The following is a 21251-nucleotide window of genomic DNA, read 5'->3' as shown; positions in this document are numbered from 1 at the left end:
CCCCCACCCTCGTCACACATCGTCACAAATGTCTGACCCGTCCCCTCCTAGGCGCGTGACGTCATTTATGGACAGCCCCTTAATACACCGGTGGGTATTTAGTTTAACAAACGTGGCAAACTACGAATAAAAATAATAATATAATCATGTGTAACACCCTACGTCACAGCCCGCGCCATCCAGTAACCCTACAATCGCCATCTTAGTAAGGGACCCAACCCGCCAAAGCAATCGAGGGGCTTGCGGGGGGGGGCAACTGAGTGACCTCACAGGCAGCGGTGGGTGGGTTGTTAGTGGTGGCTTCCCCTACCAAGATGGCGACCGACGCCGCTTCGTTGCTTGCGCGCGTCACCGCCTGGCGCGAGCGACTCTGAACGTCTGCTGACGTTGCCACGACCCGCAGTCGGCACGGCGCCTCTCGCTCTGCTCCTCTGACTTGCGGCTGCTGCTGCTGTTGTTGTTGTTAGGTGGTCGGCGCGTCTTTGTTTTCTCCTCTGTTACGATGGCGAGCGTAGGCGGTGGAGGAGGTGGAGGAGGAGTAGGCAAGTGGGAGGTGGTGAAGGGAAAGAAGTCGAACGGGGTGAGAGGCAAGCCGTCTCGCCCGGCCATCGTGACGCTGGGGCCGATGATGGGTGAGTGAGGCAGTCCCCTCGTTACGGTTATTTGTCGAAGCTTTACGTGTTAATGTTGTTGGTGTTGTTGGTGTTGTGTGTACGTCAAACTTCCTTCGCACCGTACGTAGCCAACCGCGCTAAATCTCAGGTTCGGGAGAGTGGGGGTGGATAACAAACACTACACACACCAACAAGCGCTTGCCGATCAACACCATCGTCAACAGCAATAACGTCAGCGGCGATGGGTATATCCACTGCTGGATGAAGGGCCTCCGCAAGCCGTGCCATTGAATGCCGCTCCGCTTCTGGTCTCGACCGTCAGGGCCCATCACGACTTCTTTTCGCTCAAGCACATTTATTTACACTGCGTGAGGAATCCGATGAGCTATGAAGCTCTTTTTGTTTAGTTTAGTTTCCTCCTAGAACGGGGGCGATGTCGCTCAACCCGTGAGCGGTCTCTCCAATCCGTGTCCCCCCTTCTCTCGCTGTCTCTCAACGTCGCCACCGACGATGCTCGCACGGCTCCGTGATTCTTTGAGCACTTTTCAGTTTGTGTTGATTCTGTTTTACTTGTTCAGTAGTGTTCAGCTGCTGCTTGTTCACGCGTTAGGTGAGTGTGTGTGAGTGTGTGTGGGGAGGGGGTGAACTTGGTGTCAAGAGCTCTTCCGTATGGCAGCCGCATCGTCGTGTTGTTTGGTATTTGTTCATTGTTTACCCGCTGTTGGTGTTGTTGTTTACCTGTTTATTGTTTGCAGTCTTGAGAGTGAGTGAGTGTCTCGAGAGGTCGTTGCCTCGGTGTGGACGATCGGAGAAAGCCCCACATCACCCACACATCACCCACACATCACGCACACATCACGCGCACATCACGCACACATCACGCACACATCACGCACACATCACCCTCACATCACTCACACATCACCCACACATCACGCACACATCACCCACACATCACGCACACATCACGCACACATCACGCACACATCACACACACATCACCCACACATCACGCACACATCACCCACACATCACGCACACATCACCCACACATCACGCACACATCACGCACACATCACGCACACATCACGCACACATCACACACACATCACCCATACATCACCCACACATCACGCACACATCACGCACACATCACCCACACATCACGCACACATCACCCACACATCACCCACACATCACGCACACATCACCCACACATCACGCACACATCACGCACACATCACGCACACATCACCCACACATCACCCACACATCACCCACACATCACACACACATCACCCACACATCACCCACACATCACGCACACATCACGCACACATCACACACACATCACCTACACATCACGCACACATCACCCACACATCACACACATCACCCACACATCACCCACACATCACGCACACATCACGCACACATCACCCACACATCACCCACACATCACGCACACATCACGCACACATCACCCACACATCACCCACACATCACGCACACATCACGCACACATCACCCACACATCACGCACACATCACGCACACATCACGCACACATCACGCACACATCACGCACACATCACCCACACATCACCCACACATCACGCACACATCACGCACACATCACCCACACATCACCCACACATCACGCACACATCACGCACACATCACCCACACATCACGCACACATCACGCACACATCACTCACACATCACCCACACATCACCCACACATCACACACACATCACTCACACATCACTCACACATCACCCACACATCACGCACACATCACGCACACATCACCCACACATCACCCACACATCACGCACACATCACTCACACATCACGCACACATCACGCACACATCACCCACACATCACGCACACATCACCCACACATCACCCACACATCACGAAGACGCCACGTAACGCAGCAGCCCCATTCTGGCCGCTTCGCTGTATTCGTGGTCGTACCGTCCACCCACCGGCGCCTCGGCATGACAATGTGGAATTGACACCACCGGCGTAGATTAGAGCACCGCCCAGCGGACATTTGAGCAGGGGAGGCACCTTTACGACGACTTTTCACTTGTGGTTGGACCCACTTTGGCATCTTGAACTAACGCCTTGCACATTACGACAAAGTTTGCCATCTCGGATCTAAATTCACTATTTGGTTTTCTCCACGCACATTTCCTAGATTTATTTTAGAAAATAAAAAAACCCTACGTATATAGATATATTATTTTTATGTATTTTTTAAATTTCCAGCTGCGTACTCGAGCATATGCTCGGCCCTCTCGTTCCTCACTGCCGTGGCAGCTTTGCCAGTCACCCTCTCGTCTATGAAACCCTCGACTCACTTTTGCGTTAAACTCCCTCGTGACGGCGTTTGCCGCTGATGGACCACACGTTTCAATAATCTTTAACTTTTCGTGTCTGTAGGGCCCTCACTGTAAACTAGGTGACTCTAATCTGGTGACCTCTTGAAACGTAAAGCTTCGTCTGATTGCTGCGGAAACTAAGAATACTACGACTCCATAATTACCCTACATATCAACTATCCCCCCGCTGATGATGCTGCTGCTGCTGCTGGTGATGCATTGGGCTTGCACAGGTCCCATCAAGACCAGCGAGACGATGTTCGAGCTCGCCTTCGACCGAGAGAAGAAGTCGGCCAAGGAGCAGCCTCTTCAGCAACCGCCGCCGCAGCAGCAGAACGTCAAGAAAGCATCGGCGAAGCAGAGCAAGAAAGCCAACGGAGACGCAAGTCCGTCGGGAGGGCGATTTGCCACGTTGGAGGACGCTTTGAAGGCGGTGAGTGGCCGCCGGGAACCCTGTTGTGTCGGATGGCAGTGGCTGTAATTGGCCACGGTCTCTTACGTTATGGCAAGCTTCGGGGCCACTTCCTGGAGTCGTAGAGTTCTTCCATTACTAGTACATTTCATAAAAGCGTGTTTTTAAAAAAGTTTTTTTAAATATTACTTATTTTAAGATGCTGTCTATCCACTGCCGGACCAAGGCCTCCACTTGCTGGCTCCATCAATCACGGCCGTGCTATGTCACAGTCCGTTTTACTCGTGCACATGAACGGATTTCGTCGCTCCGTCTCCGCGGTGACTTGGCCGCGTTCTCCTCTTTGGGGAGGACTCGGGCTTTTGTGTTTTTTTTTGTTATGGGCGTAGTTGACACACAGATTGGAACAAAAGCTTAAAAGTGAGCGTAGAAGTGTGGCGAGGCTGCACGCTTGAAATTGCACTGAAATAAAAGAGGAGGAACACACGTGGTTTAGAGCTACACAGGTAGGTTAGAAGGCATCGTATTGAGCGTGAAGAAATGTAAGTGGGATGGAACAGGGCACGCCACTAGATGGCCAACGGCTACGTCCGTCACAGAGATGGAGCCACGAAATTGGCTCCTGTGCGGAGGTTGCTCAATGGATTGTTGCAGCGGTTGCGGGATCCTTTCATCCAGCAGTAGATGGGTCATAGCTGACGATGAGTTGACACGTGTTAAGCTTTTTCGCATACATGCACACCACGTTGGCAAGCTCCAGTGCCATCTGGTAAAATAGCGGCAGTGTTGACGCAGCATGTAACTTCGTGAACCAACTTTTGGATCAATAACACGAGCCCCTTTGGCCAAAGTCCCTGCACCTGGGGAGTTTGAAAACAAGTCATGGTCCGTAAACAGAGTGGAAGGTATCTGCCACGTGCACACATGTCCTGGGGACTTTTTCACAGGCTACATGAACAGTGCAATGTCGACAATGTGACCCGGAAGCGAAGAGAGGTAAAGGCAGATATGTGAAAAGCTCAGATGTGTGAACGTGTGAAAACAATGACATGCACAGCAAGCGCAATTGTCGCAAAGATGATTTACTGTCTTAAGATCTATACGCGTTCGGACAGCATAACGGTTATTATCGGTCACACGCACGTTTGGCAAGCGTGACGGAATCCACGCACGTGCATAAATTTTGCCTTCGTTTCTCGCGAGTCATCTCACGCGTGTGTGGTGTGTGTGTGTGTGGTGTGTGTGTGGTGTATGTGTGGTGTGTGTGTGGTGTGTGTGTGGTGTGTGTGTGGTGTGTGTGCGGTGTGTGTGGTGTGTGTGTGGTGTGTGTGTGGTGTGTGTGTGGTGTGTGTGCGGTGTGTGTGGTGTGTGTGTGTGTGTGTGCGGTGTGTGTGGCGCAGCTTGACCTGAAGGACATGAAAGCCCAGCTGGACAAGTCCCAGGCGATGTTCATGGACGAGCCAACGGTCTGGGTGAAGGACATCGCAGGATACCTCAACCTCAAGCTGCAAGCTCCCGAGAGCGACCCCGCACTCAGCCGCTACCCTCACGGTCTCGCGCTCCCTACATCTACGCCCACGCTAAGGAATCCTTGCCCCCTGGACGCTGTAATACAATGAAATCGACACCCGACGAAATCACCGATCAGAGATTTGCCCATATATGTAATTCTGGCTTGTGAATCAAGGCTAATCGTATTGATTGAGCTCATTGGATCCGGCAGTCGCTCAAAGTTGATGGGGCAGCCATCCTGAAAAGGTCGATTCATTGGCAATCCATTGGCAAGTAATACTTGGATTGAGTCGTCGTGTGACACATCCCCTTCATTTGATTGGCTAATATCGGCAAGAACGGTGATTCCGTCGCAGTCTGCTTTTATTCTACCACAGCGCCACGGTGACGAGATGTTAATACCTCGCCTGTTATACAGGAGGTCGTGAGTTCGATCTTGACCCTGATGATGCCTGCTGCTGTATAATTTGGAGTTGCATGTTCTCCCTGTGGTCGTGTAAATTTTTTTTCTGGCTCCTCCAGGTTTTTCCCTCCACATTTAGAAAAATGCTTTTCGAGTGTTTGGCTGCTATAAATTGCCACATGATAAGCCTCTTCATTGCGGGATCATTTGTGGCCAGGTCGCTTCTGAAAAAGAGCTATCTAGCTAAATGGGCCTTACCTGGTAAAATAAAAATAGGTTGTAAGTTTTAAATATGGGTCGCCATATAATTAATTAGCCTCTGAATCGTCAAGACATCCGTAAGTCCCAGGATGTCTTGCCGAATCACTTATGTCACTGCCGAGAGGGGCTTGCATCATGAAATATCCCCCTCCGGTACCCACACACGCACAAACATAACGCGAGGCTTACGTATGTGTATGTTGCACGTACGTTGAATTTCTTTCGCACCGTACGTAGCCAACCGTGCTAATCGAAGGTGCGGGTTACTGACGATGGCCAGTGCCTCGTCGTGGGGCGTACTGCTTCACTTCCGCCGGGGCGTCCCCTGGGCTACTCCGCCGCAACAAGGCTGACGAAACGATCGAGAGGCACGGGACGTTGATGATGCGAGGGCGTGGCGCTTGAACGACACGCCGAACACGAGGAGGCAAATCCTCACCTCTCCGCCAATGCCCCGTGCCCCACCCCCTGCAGACTACCCGCTGTGCCTGGCGAGGAGGGAGCTGAGAGCCTTGGTGCTGGGCCTGCTGCAGCGCTGCGGCCGTGGGGGTCACTGCACGCTGCTGCAGTACTCCCTCGCCATGATGCTGCGCGAGTCCGACAAGCCCTCAGGTGCCTCCGTCGTAGTAGTAGTAGTAGACACCTCGACGTTCATCGTCGTTGTCGCTTGTCGTCGTATTGATGTCACCATCGTCGTGAGCGCCTGGTCGTCGTTATCGTCTTCAACGTAATATTCATCGGCATCGTCATGATCGGAATCATCATTGGTATCGTCATCATCGGCATCATCATCGGCATCATTATTGTTATCAGCCATGATCTATCTACAGGCTGGATTGAGGCCTCACTCACCCGTCACCATGTGTATTATGTGTGTATGCTGTACGTGCGTGCGTGTGTTTATTCTGTCGTGGGGAACGGTAGCGCAGTGGTTAGCGCATCGTGCTAAGAGACTGGTAACCCGAGTACGATTCTTACTCACGGCCAACATCAGTGACAAATATCTATACCAGTCCTGGGCCAGCCATTGGTCGACTCAGCCTTAAATGAGTGCCTGGTGCAGTGTGTAAATATCATGTATATATATGTCCACATTGGCAGAGAGAAAAGCGGCTGGGCGTGGTGTTGGCCATCCACCTTCTCCTGTGCCCCTAGGCCTCCATATTGTGCTACTTACTAATGGCACTTGCCCCAACAGTCTGCTAAGGCTACACGGGATCTTTGCTTTTTGTGTTCCTGCAGGGGAGTCGGTGCACGGCTACCGGCTGTGCGTGCAGTTCGTGCTCTCGGAGTACCCCGATGTTGTGGAGGTGCAAATGGCGGAGGTACGGGGTACCCATGTGAAACACAGTTCACAGATACAAGTAGAATCCCCGATCAACTGATGACTTGCACCGCTGATGGTAGCCGTAGGCGACCGTGAACCGAACCCGGGTAGTCAGTCCTGCTGATCACTCCCCCCACACGCATGTGCACACAGAGATACAGATCCTCCATATAGCCTCAACAGACTTTTGGGGCAAGTGCTGTTAGGGAGCACCTATTAAGGCCGGCATGGCACACAAGGGAGTGGGTGGCCAACACGACGCCCGGCCACCTTTGTCTCCCCAGTGGGAAAGTTTTACACATCGTAGCAGATACTGATTTGGGGCCGAGTCGACCTAGTGGAGGCCCAGGAAAATTTAAGATATTAAATCTTGACTTAAAGCTTTCGTGACTGCAGGAATTCATATTCTTGGGTCTTTCGGTAAAGTCACGTAGATAGGTTCAAAGAAAATAACCTATCTACGTGACTTTACCCTAAGACCCAAAAATATTTCCGATATTAGTCAACGATGTGTTGGTCTTAAGGGCTGAAATCGAACGTGGGTCGCCGGATTCGTAACGCAGCCCACTAACCATTGCACTACGGCTCCTCACTCGCACACACACACACGCATACATACAAACACGCGTCGGTCTTCAATATGAAGGGCTCTTTTAAAGCCTCTGGCTCTGCCACCTCGCGCACCGTCAGTATGACGCCGCTCCATCTCTGAGCTCGCCCCACCCCCGTCGTGTCTTCCCCCGCAGAACCTGAAGCTTCTCAACGCGTCCGTCAACAAAACGAACAAGTGCCTCTCGCTGCTGTGGGCTCTGAACCAGAGTGGGGAGCACGACCTGGCCGTTGGACTTCGAGGTGAGACCAAACATCAACGCATTCTTATAATTGTCGTTCGGAACCGTCCGCTCGTCTTGTCGAGCCAGACGGCGGTCGCTCCACAGGCAGCGTGGAGCGAGGTGCCGTAAGTCCACCGTCGAATCCTTTTGGGGGGGGTTGCCCAATGTTATGCGGTGCCGTGGCCTGTCGCTGAACACATCAACAGAGCCGGTCGATTGCTCATCGTCGTCACGGTGGTTGTCGTCGTTGTCGCACATTGCCCCGCAGTGTGGGTGGAAGCCTTCCTGCCCCTGATCCAGATGAAGCCGTACTCGGCCTACGTCATCGGCAGCCTCCACCACCTGCTGCAGTGAGTCCCCGCTGCCGCACCGCCGTTGCGTGTCGCCACCTGTAATTCGTTACCAACGGCACGGTCGCAACCGTAGTTCACCCCGGATCTGCCTGTCCCCCCCCCCCCTACCGTGTCTCTCTCCGTGCGGTGCGCAGCGCTCACGGGAACCTGAGCAGCGGCTTCGGGATCGTGACCCTGGAGCAGTTCCTCTCGCTGCTCGAGCTGGCGTTTGCGTCTCCGAGCACGGCGCTGGCCCCCGGGTGAGCAATGTCCCCTTGACCCTCGTGTTGTTGGGGCACGCGGAGTAGTCCGTGTTCCCTCCTGCTCACACGGGCATTGATGCAGCACACCTCCTCCTCCCCACCACGCTGACCTCCCTCCCTCCTCCCGTCCCACCTCCTCCACCCCCTCCTCCTCGCTCTCCGCACCCGCAGGGCGCAGAAGCAGCTGCAGGTGGTCTACCCACGCTTGAAGGAGCTGGTGCTGCGGGGCTGCCCCGACGCCGCGCCGCCTCGCGCCCTCCCCGTGCTGCTGGCGCGCCTGGCCGCGACGGCGCGCGGCTCGGTGCAGGCGCGGGAGCTGCTGGGCTGCCTGGTGGAGGGGCTGGCGAGCGGCGCTGCGGAGGCGCTGCCGGTGTGGAGGGGGCTCTACGCGGACCGCCTGGCGCCGTCCAGGTGCTGCTCGCGAGAGAGCCGGCGTGGGGCGGTCGCGGTGGGGGGTGGGAGGGGGGGAAGCGTTGTGGAACACCCACTCGGGAGTCGGTGGAGTTCAGTGTGATGAGAGTGAAACTAAACATGCGATCACCTCTCATCTCACTCTACTCCCCTCCACGCACTCTTCTACCTCTCCCCTCTCATCTCACTCTACTCCCCTCCACGCACTCTCCTACCTCTCCCCTCTCATCTCACTCCACTCCCCTCCACGCACTCTCCTACCTCTCTCATCTCACTCTACTCCCCTCCACGCACTCTCCTGCCTCTCACCTCTCGTCTCACTCTACTTCCCTCCACGCACTCTCCTACCTCTCCCCTCTTGTCTCACTCTACTCCCCTCCACGCACTCTCCTACCTCTCCCCTCTTGTCTCACTCTACTCCCCTCCACGCACTCTCCTACCTCTCCCCCCTCATCTCACTCTACTCCCCTCAACACACTCTCCTACCTCTCCCATCTCACTCTACTTCCCTCCACACACTCTCCTACCTCTCCCCTCTCATCTCAGCCTATGGCCGACTGCCTCTCTCTCCGCTAAGCAACGTTGTGAGATGCTGTCACATTGAGACGATGTACGACATCCACACGGCGACTGTTCCGCGTGATTTGAACTTCGCAGGCCGTCTTTAAAAACACTGAAACTCTTTTTTTTTTACCAGGTCAGGCTCACTGAGCTGTATTTCTCTTCTTCGGAAGCGACCTGGCTATTACAAATGATAGCTGAACGAAGTGGCTTATGTGGAAATATATAGCAGCCAAATAATCTAAACGCATGTTGATTCTAAATGTGGAGGGAAAAACCGGAGGATCCGGAGAAAAGTCCACGGTACCACGGGGAGAGAGAGACACGCAAACTCGAAATATTCAGGCGTCAGGGTCGGGATCGAACCCACGACCTCCTGTATACGAAGCGAGCGAGTGTGGTTAGAATTACGGCTGGAGGATGTTTTAAATGCATCGCATAGACGCTGTTGTACGCAGGTTCACTATGGGCGACTCCTGAGTGACTCCCCTGTCTTTTCCCCTTCAGCCTCCTCCTGCAGCATCTGCTGAAGAACTGGAACTCCGTGTCAGGCAAGGTGAGGCCATCTCGTCGCGCCGCGTCCGAGCGTAGCGCCACATTGATGCCTCCTGGCTCTTCCGCTCACGATCTTCTTTCTCTCGTGCGCCGGCGATCGGTGGAACATATGTGCCCCTCCCGCCCCCCTGCCCCGCCGCCCTGACCCCCCCCAGGTTTCTCGGCAGGAGCTACGCGAGTCGGTGCTCGTGTTTGCGGAGGCCAACAAGCAGATGGCGCTGCAGAGCCGGCGCAGGGAGGGCCTCAAGGAGAGCACCGCCGCTTGCGCCGTGAGTTCACGCACAGAGCGCACGCCGGTGATGACCTCGGTCATGAGAGTTGCGTGTTGATAGACGTGTGAAGAGTCCGCCAGAAGAAGCCCGAGAGGCCACACTTTTCTTGATTCTTGCGCGGGCTCACACCGCACGCGTCCACCCGCCTCCAATTCCCTCCGAGAAGGGGCCCAATCGCCCCGCCTCACCCGGTGACGTCAACCCCTCTCTCCCTGGGCGTCCTCTCTCTCGCACCGCCTTTTCTCTCTCTTCCCTTGTGACGTCATTCGAACACTGTCACCTGTGTTCGCGTGAGTATTTATACCCTCGGATCACGTATTAGCACTACAAAGGTACTTGCTTAACCGGTGTCGGCACGCTTTCAACTAGGGCCTGATGCACGTGACGGTGGTGGTGGTGTGGTGGTTAGCGCAGTGTGTTACCAACGCGGGTACCCGAGTTGGTAGTGCCAATGTGTCGATGGCCAGCGTGGTTAGAATTATGGCCGGAGGATGGTTGGCAATGTGTGTTGACGGTTACGGATCGTGTTTGCTTGCGATAGTTACGGGCAGGGTCTGAGTCGGGTTGATCTTTGTGGTTTGGGGTAGAAGTAGGTCGTGATGACCATCACCTGTAGGGCTAGAGTCTTGGCTAAATATGCTTGGGGGTAAGGCTAAGTGTGGTTAGTGTTCGAGGTGGTATTAGTGTCTGTTTGGCTAGTGTGGTGGTGTTATGGGTGGTGGTAGTAGTGGCCAGTGTGGTTCGGGCTAGCCTGGCTAGAATTCGATTGAATCGTTTGTGCTTTGCCTCTACCCCGAAATCGCAACGTGGCTTTCTTAAAATGCTGCCCGCTTGTAAGTTTCCTGCAACACGGCGTCAACGATCACCGCCGCCAAAACCGTGCTGGCGGGGGAACCGTCTAAAGCAGAGCGCTCCGGCGAGCCGTGCCGACAACCCACCACGTTTAACCCGGGTGCGCGCGGGCAACGCGTGTGCAGGGCCTCCTGGAGAAGATGAAGGTGAAAGCGGTGCCGTGGAGGAGGTACGTGATGGCCGGCGTCTTCCTGCTCTGCTGCTTCCTGGCTCAGGACGTGTGGCGGAGCGGCTCCGTGCAAGGTGAGCGCCGGGGATGATCGCTCGTTCGTTTGTTTGTGAAGCGCAGTCGTTTAGGACCCAAACATCGCACGCCTTGCTTTGGCATTCCTCCTGCTCCTCCTCCTTCGCCTCGAAGACATGGGTGTAGCCATGAAGAGTTGAGTGACTGCCAGCTTCTACAAAAGAAACATGCCCACTGTTTCGATTTAAATCTAAATTCCTCTTGATATGCAAACTTTTTTGTCAAGGCGCCCTTCCCCCCTCCATCCCAGCTTAAATAGTCGCTCCAAGCCTGGAGTGTGTCATTCAGGCTCTGTCTTCTCGACAGACCTGTTCTTCACCTGAGGGGACGGCTGCTTGCGTTGTGGCCAAAACGTCGTGAGAATTATTTTATTATGTTTTATTTTTATTATTTTATTATTTCCATTCTACGTGACTTTACCGAAAGAACCAAGAAGATGCCCACTGTTTACGTGCATTTACGGGCGCCGTGAATCTGCGTTGTGTTGTAATTGCACCGTTTGATGTACAGTTCGTGCGAATCAAATGGCATCTCGCAATCGCTGAGGAACCTCAGACAGAGCTGGAGTGCGGCAGCCAGGCGGTGAGGAGCCGGTCGCGACCAACGATTGCCAAAGCTCAGCAGTCCTCTGCATATGAAGGTGTTTTCAGCCGCGCGTTTGAATTTTAGACTCGGCGAGTGCCAGGCTGCTGCGTGAGACGGGCATTGCCGAGGCCGCTCAGCGAGGCTGGGCCGTCGCGACTCTCTACTCGGCATGGGGATACAGGTGGGAGGTCACACGCTCGCTCGCTCGCTCGCTCATTCACTCGCTCGTTCACTCGCTCATTCACTCGCTCGTTCACTCGCTCATTCACTCGCTCGTTCACTCACTTGTTCACTCACTTGCTCGCTTTCTCATTCGCTCGCTCGCTCACTCACTCACTCTCGTGCAAATGACCAGGCTTGAGCGTGGTTAAGCACTCAGATGGGAGGCTTCTTGGGAATAACGAGGTGGGCGTTGTGTAGACTTTGGGATCGAACCCACGACATCCTGAATACCAGGCGAGGTAGTTAACATCTCGCCACCACGGCTTAGTCTCACTAAGCCGAGTAAGACTTTCCCAGAAGTTCTTCCGAGTCACAGATCAAGATTGGCCCACCGACAGCGGCGAGATGTGAATCGTTAGATCTAACGCGCACCAGCAACAAAACAGCACTGTTAAAGTTGTCGTGGATAAATAGCGTAACGCGTTTTGTGAATTGAGCGAGGTTATCATTGTATGAGCATGGGGGCGAAAGAGATGACGATGATGGGAGGACAAAATTCTCCGGTGGAGCAGTGCCGAGGGAAGGAGCAGAAAGAGAAGTGAGGTGACCTGCAGTGTGGTGAGTGCGTTGCGTGGGTTTGTGACATCGAATGAGTAAGTGGGTGGGTGAACACCGTGTATATGATATGATACGGTCGACCAACATGGTAGTAGAAATTAACGAGTGAAGTTCACGGTAACAGTAACCATGGAAGTTGCAATAGAGGGGGAGTGAGGAGGTAGGACTAATCGCAGATGAGTGAGTGACAGGAGTGCTGGAATGAATCATCACTGGTAATTAAATGAGGGGGGCCCCTCCCCCTGTCTAACTTGCGTATCCTGGTGTCTGGGCATCTCCAGCTCCCATGAGACGCTGGTGCGGTTGCACCGCCTGCACGCTCGATAGCTGCCTCACTCACCTCATTAGTATCATCGTCATCATCATCGCCATAGTTGTCAAAGTTGTTGTTGTGGCTGTGGTTGTGTCCTGTGCGGGACAGCTGGCTGCAGGAGAGCGTTCCGCCTCTGTGGGCGCGCGCATGCGGGGCCGTGGGGCCGTGGGTGGCCCGTGCCTGGGACGCGGCCGCCGGGGCCGGCGCTCTGCTGTGGGCGCGCGTGGAGCCGACTGCCACGTGGACGGCCGAGGGCCTGCACGCCGGCTTCAAGACGGTGCGTGCCGACGCTCTCCGCTAGGCGTCCGTCCTGGGGTAGTGTTTGGTAACAAACGGCGGCAGCGGTGAGCGCGCCGCGCTGACGTTGCTGGCGAACGATATCGGAAAGCGGTCCTGGCCCCCCCCAAAAAAAAAAAACTCCCCATGACTGACCACCGTTTGGCCAGGCCTTCATTCGTCTCTGGATTAGTTGTTCTTCCCCTGCACTTCCGATTGAACACGGTTGGCTAGGCACGGTGCGAAAGAAGTAAAAAATACATACATTGAGAATAGCTCAAGTAGATTTTTCATTTACGGTAAACGTTTAGGTTCCTGGCCGCGCAACGGACCAACAATACCACACAATGTGCGTCCTGCTACGTGTGACAGCGATTCGGCGGATGTGTTCAAACTAAACTATTCCAAACTATTTTTTTTATTTTACTAGGTAAGGCCCACTGAGCTACGTAGCTCTTTTTTTAGAAGCGACCTGGACACAAATGATAGCTCAACGAAGTGGCTTGCCACATAGAAATATATAGCAGCCAAATACTTCTAGACGCGTGATGTTGATTCTAAATTTTGGAGGGAAAAACCAGAGGACGCGGAAAAAAATCCACGCAACCATGTGGAGATAGACATGCAAACTCCAAAGATACAGCAGGCGTCAGGGTCAAGATCGAACTCCACGACCTCCTGTATACCAGGCGAGGTAGTTAACATCTCACCACCGCGGCACCCACGAGCTCTGCCCCCCCCCCCCCCCCCACAACGCCGGTTTGTTCTCCAGGCGCGTGCGGAGCTGCCGGCGCTGCTGGAGGAAGTGGCTCGACGCACGCAAGAGGTGGCTGCCCACGTGCACCAGCGCTACCTGCTCCCCGTGCTCCAAGCCTTGTCGGGCTCGGGCGGAGCGGTGGTCTCTGCCGCCGAGTGACTCTCCTGTCTACTCTCCTGTCGGCGTCGTCGCTTCCGCTCTCGCCCTCTCTCCCACCGCGGGCCGGCGATAACGCACGAAGAAGCGGCGGCCTCGCCGCTGTTATATTATATTTTTTTATCTCCTTGGCGCAGATTTAAAACGACAAGAGGTCTACTTGGAAGCGATTTTTTTTTTTACCCCTCCTCCCCCCCCGCCATCCAAAGCAGTGACTTGACCCGCAATGAGAACACTCGGAAAGAGCCGACATGAGTGGGAGTAGATTTTTCCGATGAAATGCCGATAATGGGACTTTTAATTTCAGCCGAGATCTGTCCGGATCAACGACCCGGAAAATATTTTTCTGCACACAGCACCTATGTACTTCCTTTCGGCATGGCTTTGGCTACTACTCGTCACGTGCCACCGACTCCAGTCTACCAGCAACCCAGAACGTGTTCAGCCAGAAAGTAGTGTCTGCCAATATACCTAGAGGATGCTAGAACTTGGCTCAATGCAATGCATGCTGGTCGGCGTGTGTGTGCGCAAGACAGAAGCGCAACGGGTTAGCGTGCTGCACTCCGAACCCGGTGACCCGAATTCGATTCCCCGCTCACTGCCACCAACACCTGCGATGATTATCTGAACCGGTTCTGGGTCTCCCCTAGGTCAACTGAGCCTGGATTGAGTACCTGGTGCAGTGTGTAAACATCGCCACTCAGGAGACAAAGGCGGCCGGGCATGGTGCTGGCCTTCCTTCTCCTCGTGTGCAGTGCCGGCCTCCATAGATTCTCGCTTAGCAGCACTTGCCACAGAAGTCTGTTAAGGCTATTCTGGAGGGATCTTTGTCTTTTGTGTGTCTGAGTGGCTTGCCTCTCTCTTGTGTCCTATGGAAGGTTCGTTGAAACCTCGTGTATTTTTTTATTCGGTGCAAGCTCTACACACGGCAATTCTACGGCTCACGTGGAAGACCTTGTGCATGAATATTATCGTGGATTGTTGCGAGCGTGGTAGTGGCGGGGGTATCGGAGGCTGCCCCGTTCCTGGTTTAGGTGTTAGATTGTCGAATTGTAAAACCAATTTTACCGTTTAGTGATCTTCATTGGTTAAGTTTTTGTCCTGGCCTGAGGGCCACAGCACCGCACCGCCTTGGCGGGAGCCGAACAGATGTCTTAAGTGCCTCCGCCTGAATTTAGCCAAGGGTTCTCACGATGGTTCACAATGGTCTGCTACGGTGCCCGGTCAGGTTTTTCCACACGCCCATCGCCGGGCTCTCTCCGGTGTCTCCACTTGGGATGGGCGGCGAGCGCGTTTGACACGGAGGGGGTGGTTTTGAACGAGACGTTTCGTGGGTTCGGCTTGCTGTGCCGTCGTTTCGGCGGCAGGTCCCGAACCCCAGGGGAGTTTGATCAATTGGCTTTTGAAAATCGTTGCGCGGCCAAATGGTTAAACAAATCGCCCCAATAACTTGTATGTATGTATGTTGAACTTCTCTCGCACCGTACGTGCTTAATCGTAGGTGCGGGGGAAGGACGACAAACTAAACACAAGAAACGTTCAATCGTGCGGCTGCCGCGGCCGCACTGATTACAAACACGTGACGCACGTGGGAGTGACGCGATGTTTGAGGAGGCATGCCCACTCGGTGACCGCAAAGCTTTTTCCCCGACTTTGGCGGCGACCGAGGACGTGGCGAGCACCAACAACGCGGATGGTTTTTCTTTGCCGAGACGTTTTGTTGCGGAGTCGTGGCGAGCTTTGCGTTCATTAAATGTTAAAACACCGTGCGTGAAATCGAGTGTGAATTTACCCCTTCCCCGTGTCCTCACGGGGAGCGGCGTCCATTGAAGATGCTCCACAGTGAGCCCGGTAAGGAATGTCTATCCGTCCACTTTGCGGCCTGTATCGGAGAAATTAATTGTTATGCCGAGTGGCCGTATCCATCCGTGCGAATGCATGAATGTTCGTTCGTCTGTAGCGCCGCTGCGCAGGTTTTTTTTGCGGTTGCGCTCGTACGGCTTGTTCGGGAACTGCATTGATTGAAGAAGCTCCCGGCACGTGGAGCGAAACGTCGGACATCGTGCCGAATTGCACACGGCAGCGCGATCTCGAATTCGTGTAAGAGAGAGCTTGCGCTGTTCTTATTAAAACTATTGTTTTTGGTCAACATTTCAAGGTTTACCACAGTCGTAAGTGGTTTCTAACGAGAAGGTATCAGTTGTGTTGACAGTGTTGCTGGCACTTTCATTTGACACGTAACATTACTCACACGGGTAACGTGGGCACTGAACGATTCACAGCGTCCCCTGCCCACACCTCGGCGATTCCACGAATTGTAACGATCTTGGTCGCAGTTTCATTGGAGAACCGTTCCCTTTGTCCCGTTCCTTATTTTGTTCGTCTCGCGTGTGCAAGTTTTTTTTCCCCTCTCTCCCATTAGCCTAATTGTAAGTAGATTATAAATAACATGTACAGTCCAGCCATTTGTCAATCCACTCCCGAATGAAGGCCTCACCAAGCAGTGTCGGTCATGGGGGTTCTGTAACCATACATCATGCTGCCCAGTGCAGATTGGTTAATCCATTAATCAATTTGAGTCAATTCTTATTCTCACAATCGAATTGCGTAGCAAATGTTTGAGATTCGTTCAAATTATACCCAGCCGCATGCCAGCGTTACATTTTTGGCTCGTGGAGCAAATGAAAGTACGAAAGAGACGGTACAAGCGAGACGGCAAAAGCAACACGAACGGAATGCGTTCTTGAATGTCGGCACCGAATCGTAATGATTCACAATTCATCGAATCGCTGGGTGGGTGGTCGAGGTGATTTTTTCCGTGGCTAATATCCAGATATCGAGTCCCGGGCAGTGTCAGTGTCTATACCAGGGGTCGGCAACCTACGGCTCCGGAGCCGCATTCGGCTCTTTACGGGCTGCTTCTTGACGATATGTACGTATGTACAGTATGTACTCAGATGCATTGCGGCTCTTGAAATACTGAATTTTGTACCGAATTGGAAAGAGATGGCTCTTTTTGTTATTTTGGTTGCCGACACCTGGTCTATACAGTTAAGTGAGATGTCTTGTTTCCATTATCGTTTCAAAACATAAATAGATTTTTTTTTCATTCGGTTATTTCCTAGAAAGGTTACGTAACGCACGACTGGCTCCTGATCGGATATAACCAAGTCACTCTTGAAGTATGTGGGATCTCCAAAACTAAGCACGGTTGAACCTGGTCAGTACTCGGATGGGAAATTGAAATACCGGGTGTTGTCGACTTTGGCTGTGACATTGGAAGAACATAGCAGTTGAAATAGTTCAGATTATTGAATCCATCCATGCCGGGCTGTTGAATGTTACCCTCTGTCGTGTGTGTGTGGTGGGTTTTTCTCCAGGTGTGCCGGTTTCCTGACTTCACTAAACATCGCAATGCAGGGCCCTCCTGAATACGAGTTTGTGAGACTCGTTGAGGCTTTCGCGGATAAGTAAAAAAGCATGATAATTGTCATTTACCTTTGGGCAGTGCTACCACTCCACATGCCTGTATGCTCGCCGGCAATATCCTCCACACACACAGCCTGGCAGATTTCCACAAGGATGTTTGTGCCAAAAAAAAGTGGTTTAAGATTGTCTCCGCATTTACATATGGTACGTTACTTGCTTTTTTGATGCCTCATTTCCATTGTTGAATGCAATTGACGTGAGTTTATCTGTAGAATAGTTATATTTGTCAGAGCCTAGCTGAAGGCCCTAATGAGGACATTACAGTTGTCGGACGGACCGATGAAGGTGGACGTGCGGGGAGCCGTGTGTTTACGGGTTATACTGCTGCAGTTCCCGTTGATGTGATTCTGGAACATTCCTGAGTGCCCAGTGTTCATAAAAAATAGATATTTTACAAAGTAGGAAATGAAGGTTTCTCATTGGCTGTTTTACGCCTGTCTCGTGGTACCTGGAATTGTATGCAGGATTTTCAATACGTGGCCATCAAGCCAAGAAAAGATTCTGCTGTTGATTGTGACGTGAACGTATTGGGGAATCATAATTAAGGAGAGATGTCACTCCGTTTTAACTTTTATTCTGGAAAGATCTGGTTTTATTGCCAATTCATTGTTATCGAACTGTTATCAACTTTTTTTTTCTAAGGTTGTCTAAGACTGATATGCTTCACTCTGTCAGCATATACTCTCACCTCTCAATGATTTAATTAGTGTAGTTATTGAAATAAATACATTTTAGTGAGCAAAAGCATCGTTGCACCCAGAACTCCCAGTCAACATGGAACGTTAGATCAACGTTGGCCCAAAATCTGGGCTATTTCTTAGAAGGCTAACTGATTACAGCTCCTGATGGAACTGCCAGTGGAGTGATGAGAGGTTTGACTTGTTTGAATGTTGAACTTCTTGCGCACCGTACATAGACAACCGTGCGAAGTGGAGGTGCGAGGGAAGGACACCAAACTAAACACAAAAAGCAGTTCTAACGAAATGAGTTGTAAACCTGTTGACATTTAGCTTGGAAAACCCCAGACCGGTAACGAAGTTGACCAAGAGAGAGTGGTTGACTTAAGGGCCCAACAGATCTGGAGTCGATTGCAATTGTGGACTATTTAGGAACCATATTTTGACATTAAAATAACAATTATCACGGTTGGCTACGTACGGTGTGAAAGAAGTTCAACATACATTTCCGAACACAAGCCCACAGGGGCCCAAAACGCCCAGTGGCCTGCAACAAACATTACCATTATAAATATATCTAGATGAGAAAAATTGTAATTGCAGCCCATTGCTGCTGCTGCTGCTGTATTTGTAGTAATTTTATTCTTAATTCGTTAAAGAAAAAAAACCTCCCCACATTCGTCAATAGCACTGCTATGAGGAAGGGTCATTATCCGAAACATTGCTCATTTAATAGATGTTTACGTTTGAAGCCACAATGTTATTGACGATTGGTGGGCTTCGTCGTTTGTCCTTGTGCACCACTGCCAAAGTGACAGCGGCATCATCATCATCATGGACTCGTTTGTTGAGAAGATAATTTATTAATGAGGGCCACAAGCCATGAACTGTTACCCAGAGAAAGGAACCTTTTGCATAAAAGGGTCAATTTAATAGTAATTTAATAATAACAAACTACAACTTGAGGTGAGAGAGCCAACCGAGGTGGTTTGCTCCCTGCTCATGTTGACAACGCGAACAGCCAACCAGAGTCTATGCACACACGAAATTAGAGAGTAACAGTCTGTTCTCCTACAGTGCGTGTTTCTATAACGCGAATTGGATATAACGCGATGAATGTGTTAGGGAACAGGTATTTATTTAATAACGCGAATGCGAGTTGGATATAACGCGATCGAGCCAACGTAACCAAGTCGCGCGAGTCGGAATTAAGCGTTTCGTAACGGCTGCCTCGGCGAGCATCACCATGCAAGGAATTGGGATTCTGCTGGATGCTTCTAGACCAGTGGTTCTTAACCTTCACTGTAGCCTTGCACCCCCTTGGTTCTCAATCGTTAAATTATAATGTTAATAAATAAATACATAGTTTGATGAAACAAAGTAGTTGTACTTACGCCCCCGTGCTTAATTTGTTTTGATGATTTACCTTCTAACAAAAAATCTGGCCACGTCTCGCACCCCCAGGTTTATCCCAGGTTAATCCCAGGTTAAAAAGAACCACTGATATAGACGCTACCAACGCGCCTCCGTCTTTGTTCAGCCTGCGTACGAATCCCGCATGCTATCGCGGACTATGCTTCACCCTATATTATTTATTATAACGCGATTTTTCCGTAATGCGGTGTCCTTCGGGAACGCAACTACCGCGTGTGTTATAGGAGAACAGACTGGACGCGGTCGCTTCGGGTTTCTATTTGCAACGGTGGTGCTGTTGGGTTTGTCGAGAGGAGGGCAGACCCCCCCGGAGTGCTTTGTCTAGAACGAGTGTGGTAACGACGAGGCGAGCGAGCACAGTTTTGTGTCGCCCCTGCCAGACCGCAAAATAAATTTACGTGCAAGGAATTCCCATGTTTGCTACTTTAACTTTTGTTGTGAAATATAAACATTGCACTTTGCACTTCATGAAGGAAATCACCAAGTTAACATTCGATGTTGGCCCAACTTTGGTCGTACGTTGGATCAACCTTGGAAGAATGAAAACATAAATAAGAATAGCTTTTAACTTTTCTGGAAATAAAAGGTTTTAAGATGCTCAAACACCAAACCGAAACCTTTTCCAAGGAATCATGTATACATTAACCACACACGGTACTTGTGGTGAACATGAATACAGAAACATGCTCTGATAATATATACATTATCTTTGAGAGGGATTGGTCTACCCTCGAGACAGCCTTCTTTAGGGCCAACTCTCACCAGTGTCACACCAGAGAATGCCAAGTCGACGTAACGTGTCCTTCCCCCATGTTGTTTGATTATCCACAGCAACAACCACACCTATACATCGTCATGTAAAACCAGTGGGTTTTTCTTTCGCTTTTAAAACATGCACGTGCGGGAAATTGCAATCATTAAAATGTAACCAGGGTATGCTCAGTGAGGCCGTTCGCGTGTATTTAAATCGGCGTTTAATACGTAAATACAAATAAGTTGCGGCACAATTAAAATATTTAACACAAAACCCCTGTATTGTGGATGATATTGGTCGCAAAAGCCTACGACGCGTAAAACGGACATTTAAAGATTTCGCGCGCCACATCTCGCGGCCACGTGATTGGCCACAGACGTCTATGACGTCACTGCCCGCCATGTTAGAACGGGGCTCCGCACTGCGATCTTTTTATATTTCCGGTTCCTGTCGGAGGACTTCTCATTCCGGCAGAGATATTCTCGTTTAGAAATAAATCTTCTTATTCCAGTCGGCATCTTACGATTCCGGAAGCGATCTTCACATTCCGGTAGGGAACTTCTCAATCCGGTAGTTGTGTTTTGATTCCAGTAGAGCTCTCATTTCGGTTGGGTATGTGTCTTCTACAACATATATTTTTGGAAGATATCTACCGTCTCTTTTTTAAGATCTATCTACCGTTTCTGGAAGGCAACTTCCGCATTTAGAAATCCACGGTTATCTCTGTAAGTTGTCTTTACACATGTTTAAGACAAAACTCTCTTTAAAAAAAACCCCATACCAT

At 51.6% G+C, this 21251-nt stretch overlaps 1 protein-coding gene across 1 annotated transcript; it reads left to right on the top strand.

The window, feature by feature from the left end:
• The first annotated feature begins 425 nt into the window (after positions 1-425).
• Positions 426-17545, top strand: LOC133349128 (transmembrane protein 214-B-like). The gene is made up of 15 exons (XM_061562340.1): positions 426-632; positions 3242-3441; positions 4821-4971; positions 6071-6208; positions 6839-6921; positions 7670-7775; positions 8025-8106; positions 8244-8348; positions 8523-8762; positions 9831-9879; positions 10034-10147; positions 11128-11245; positions 11916-12012; positions 13033-13201; positions 13973-17545. Exons 1-15 carry the CDS (start codon positions 503-505, stop codon positions 14114-14116), a joined length of 1926 nt encoding a protein of 641 aa, XP_061418324.1. The 5' UTR covers positions 426-502; the 3' UTR covers positions 14117-17545.
• Positions 17546-21251: the final 3706 nt, after the last annotated feature.

The sequence above is a fragment of the Lethenteron reissneri genome, chromosome 29 (genome assembly GCF_015708825.2).
Source record: "Lethenteron reissneri isolate LAM-NWPU_2019-01 chromosome 29, ASM1570882v1, whole genome shotgun sequence".
NCBI lineage: Eukaryota > Metazoa > Chordata > Hyperoartia > Petromyzontiformes > Petromyzontidae > Lethenteron > Lethenteron reissneri.
This window is presented reverse-complemented; position numbering and strand designations above follow the sequence as displayed.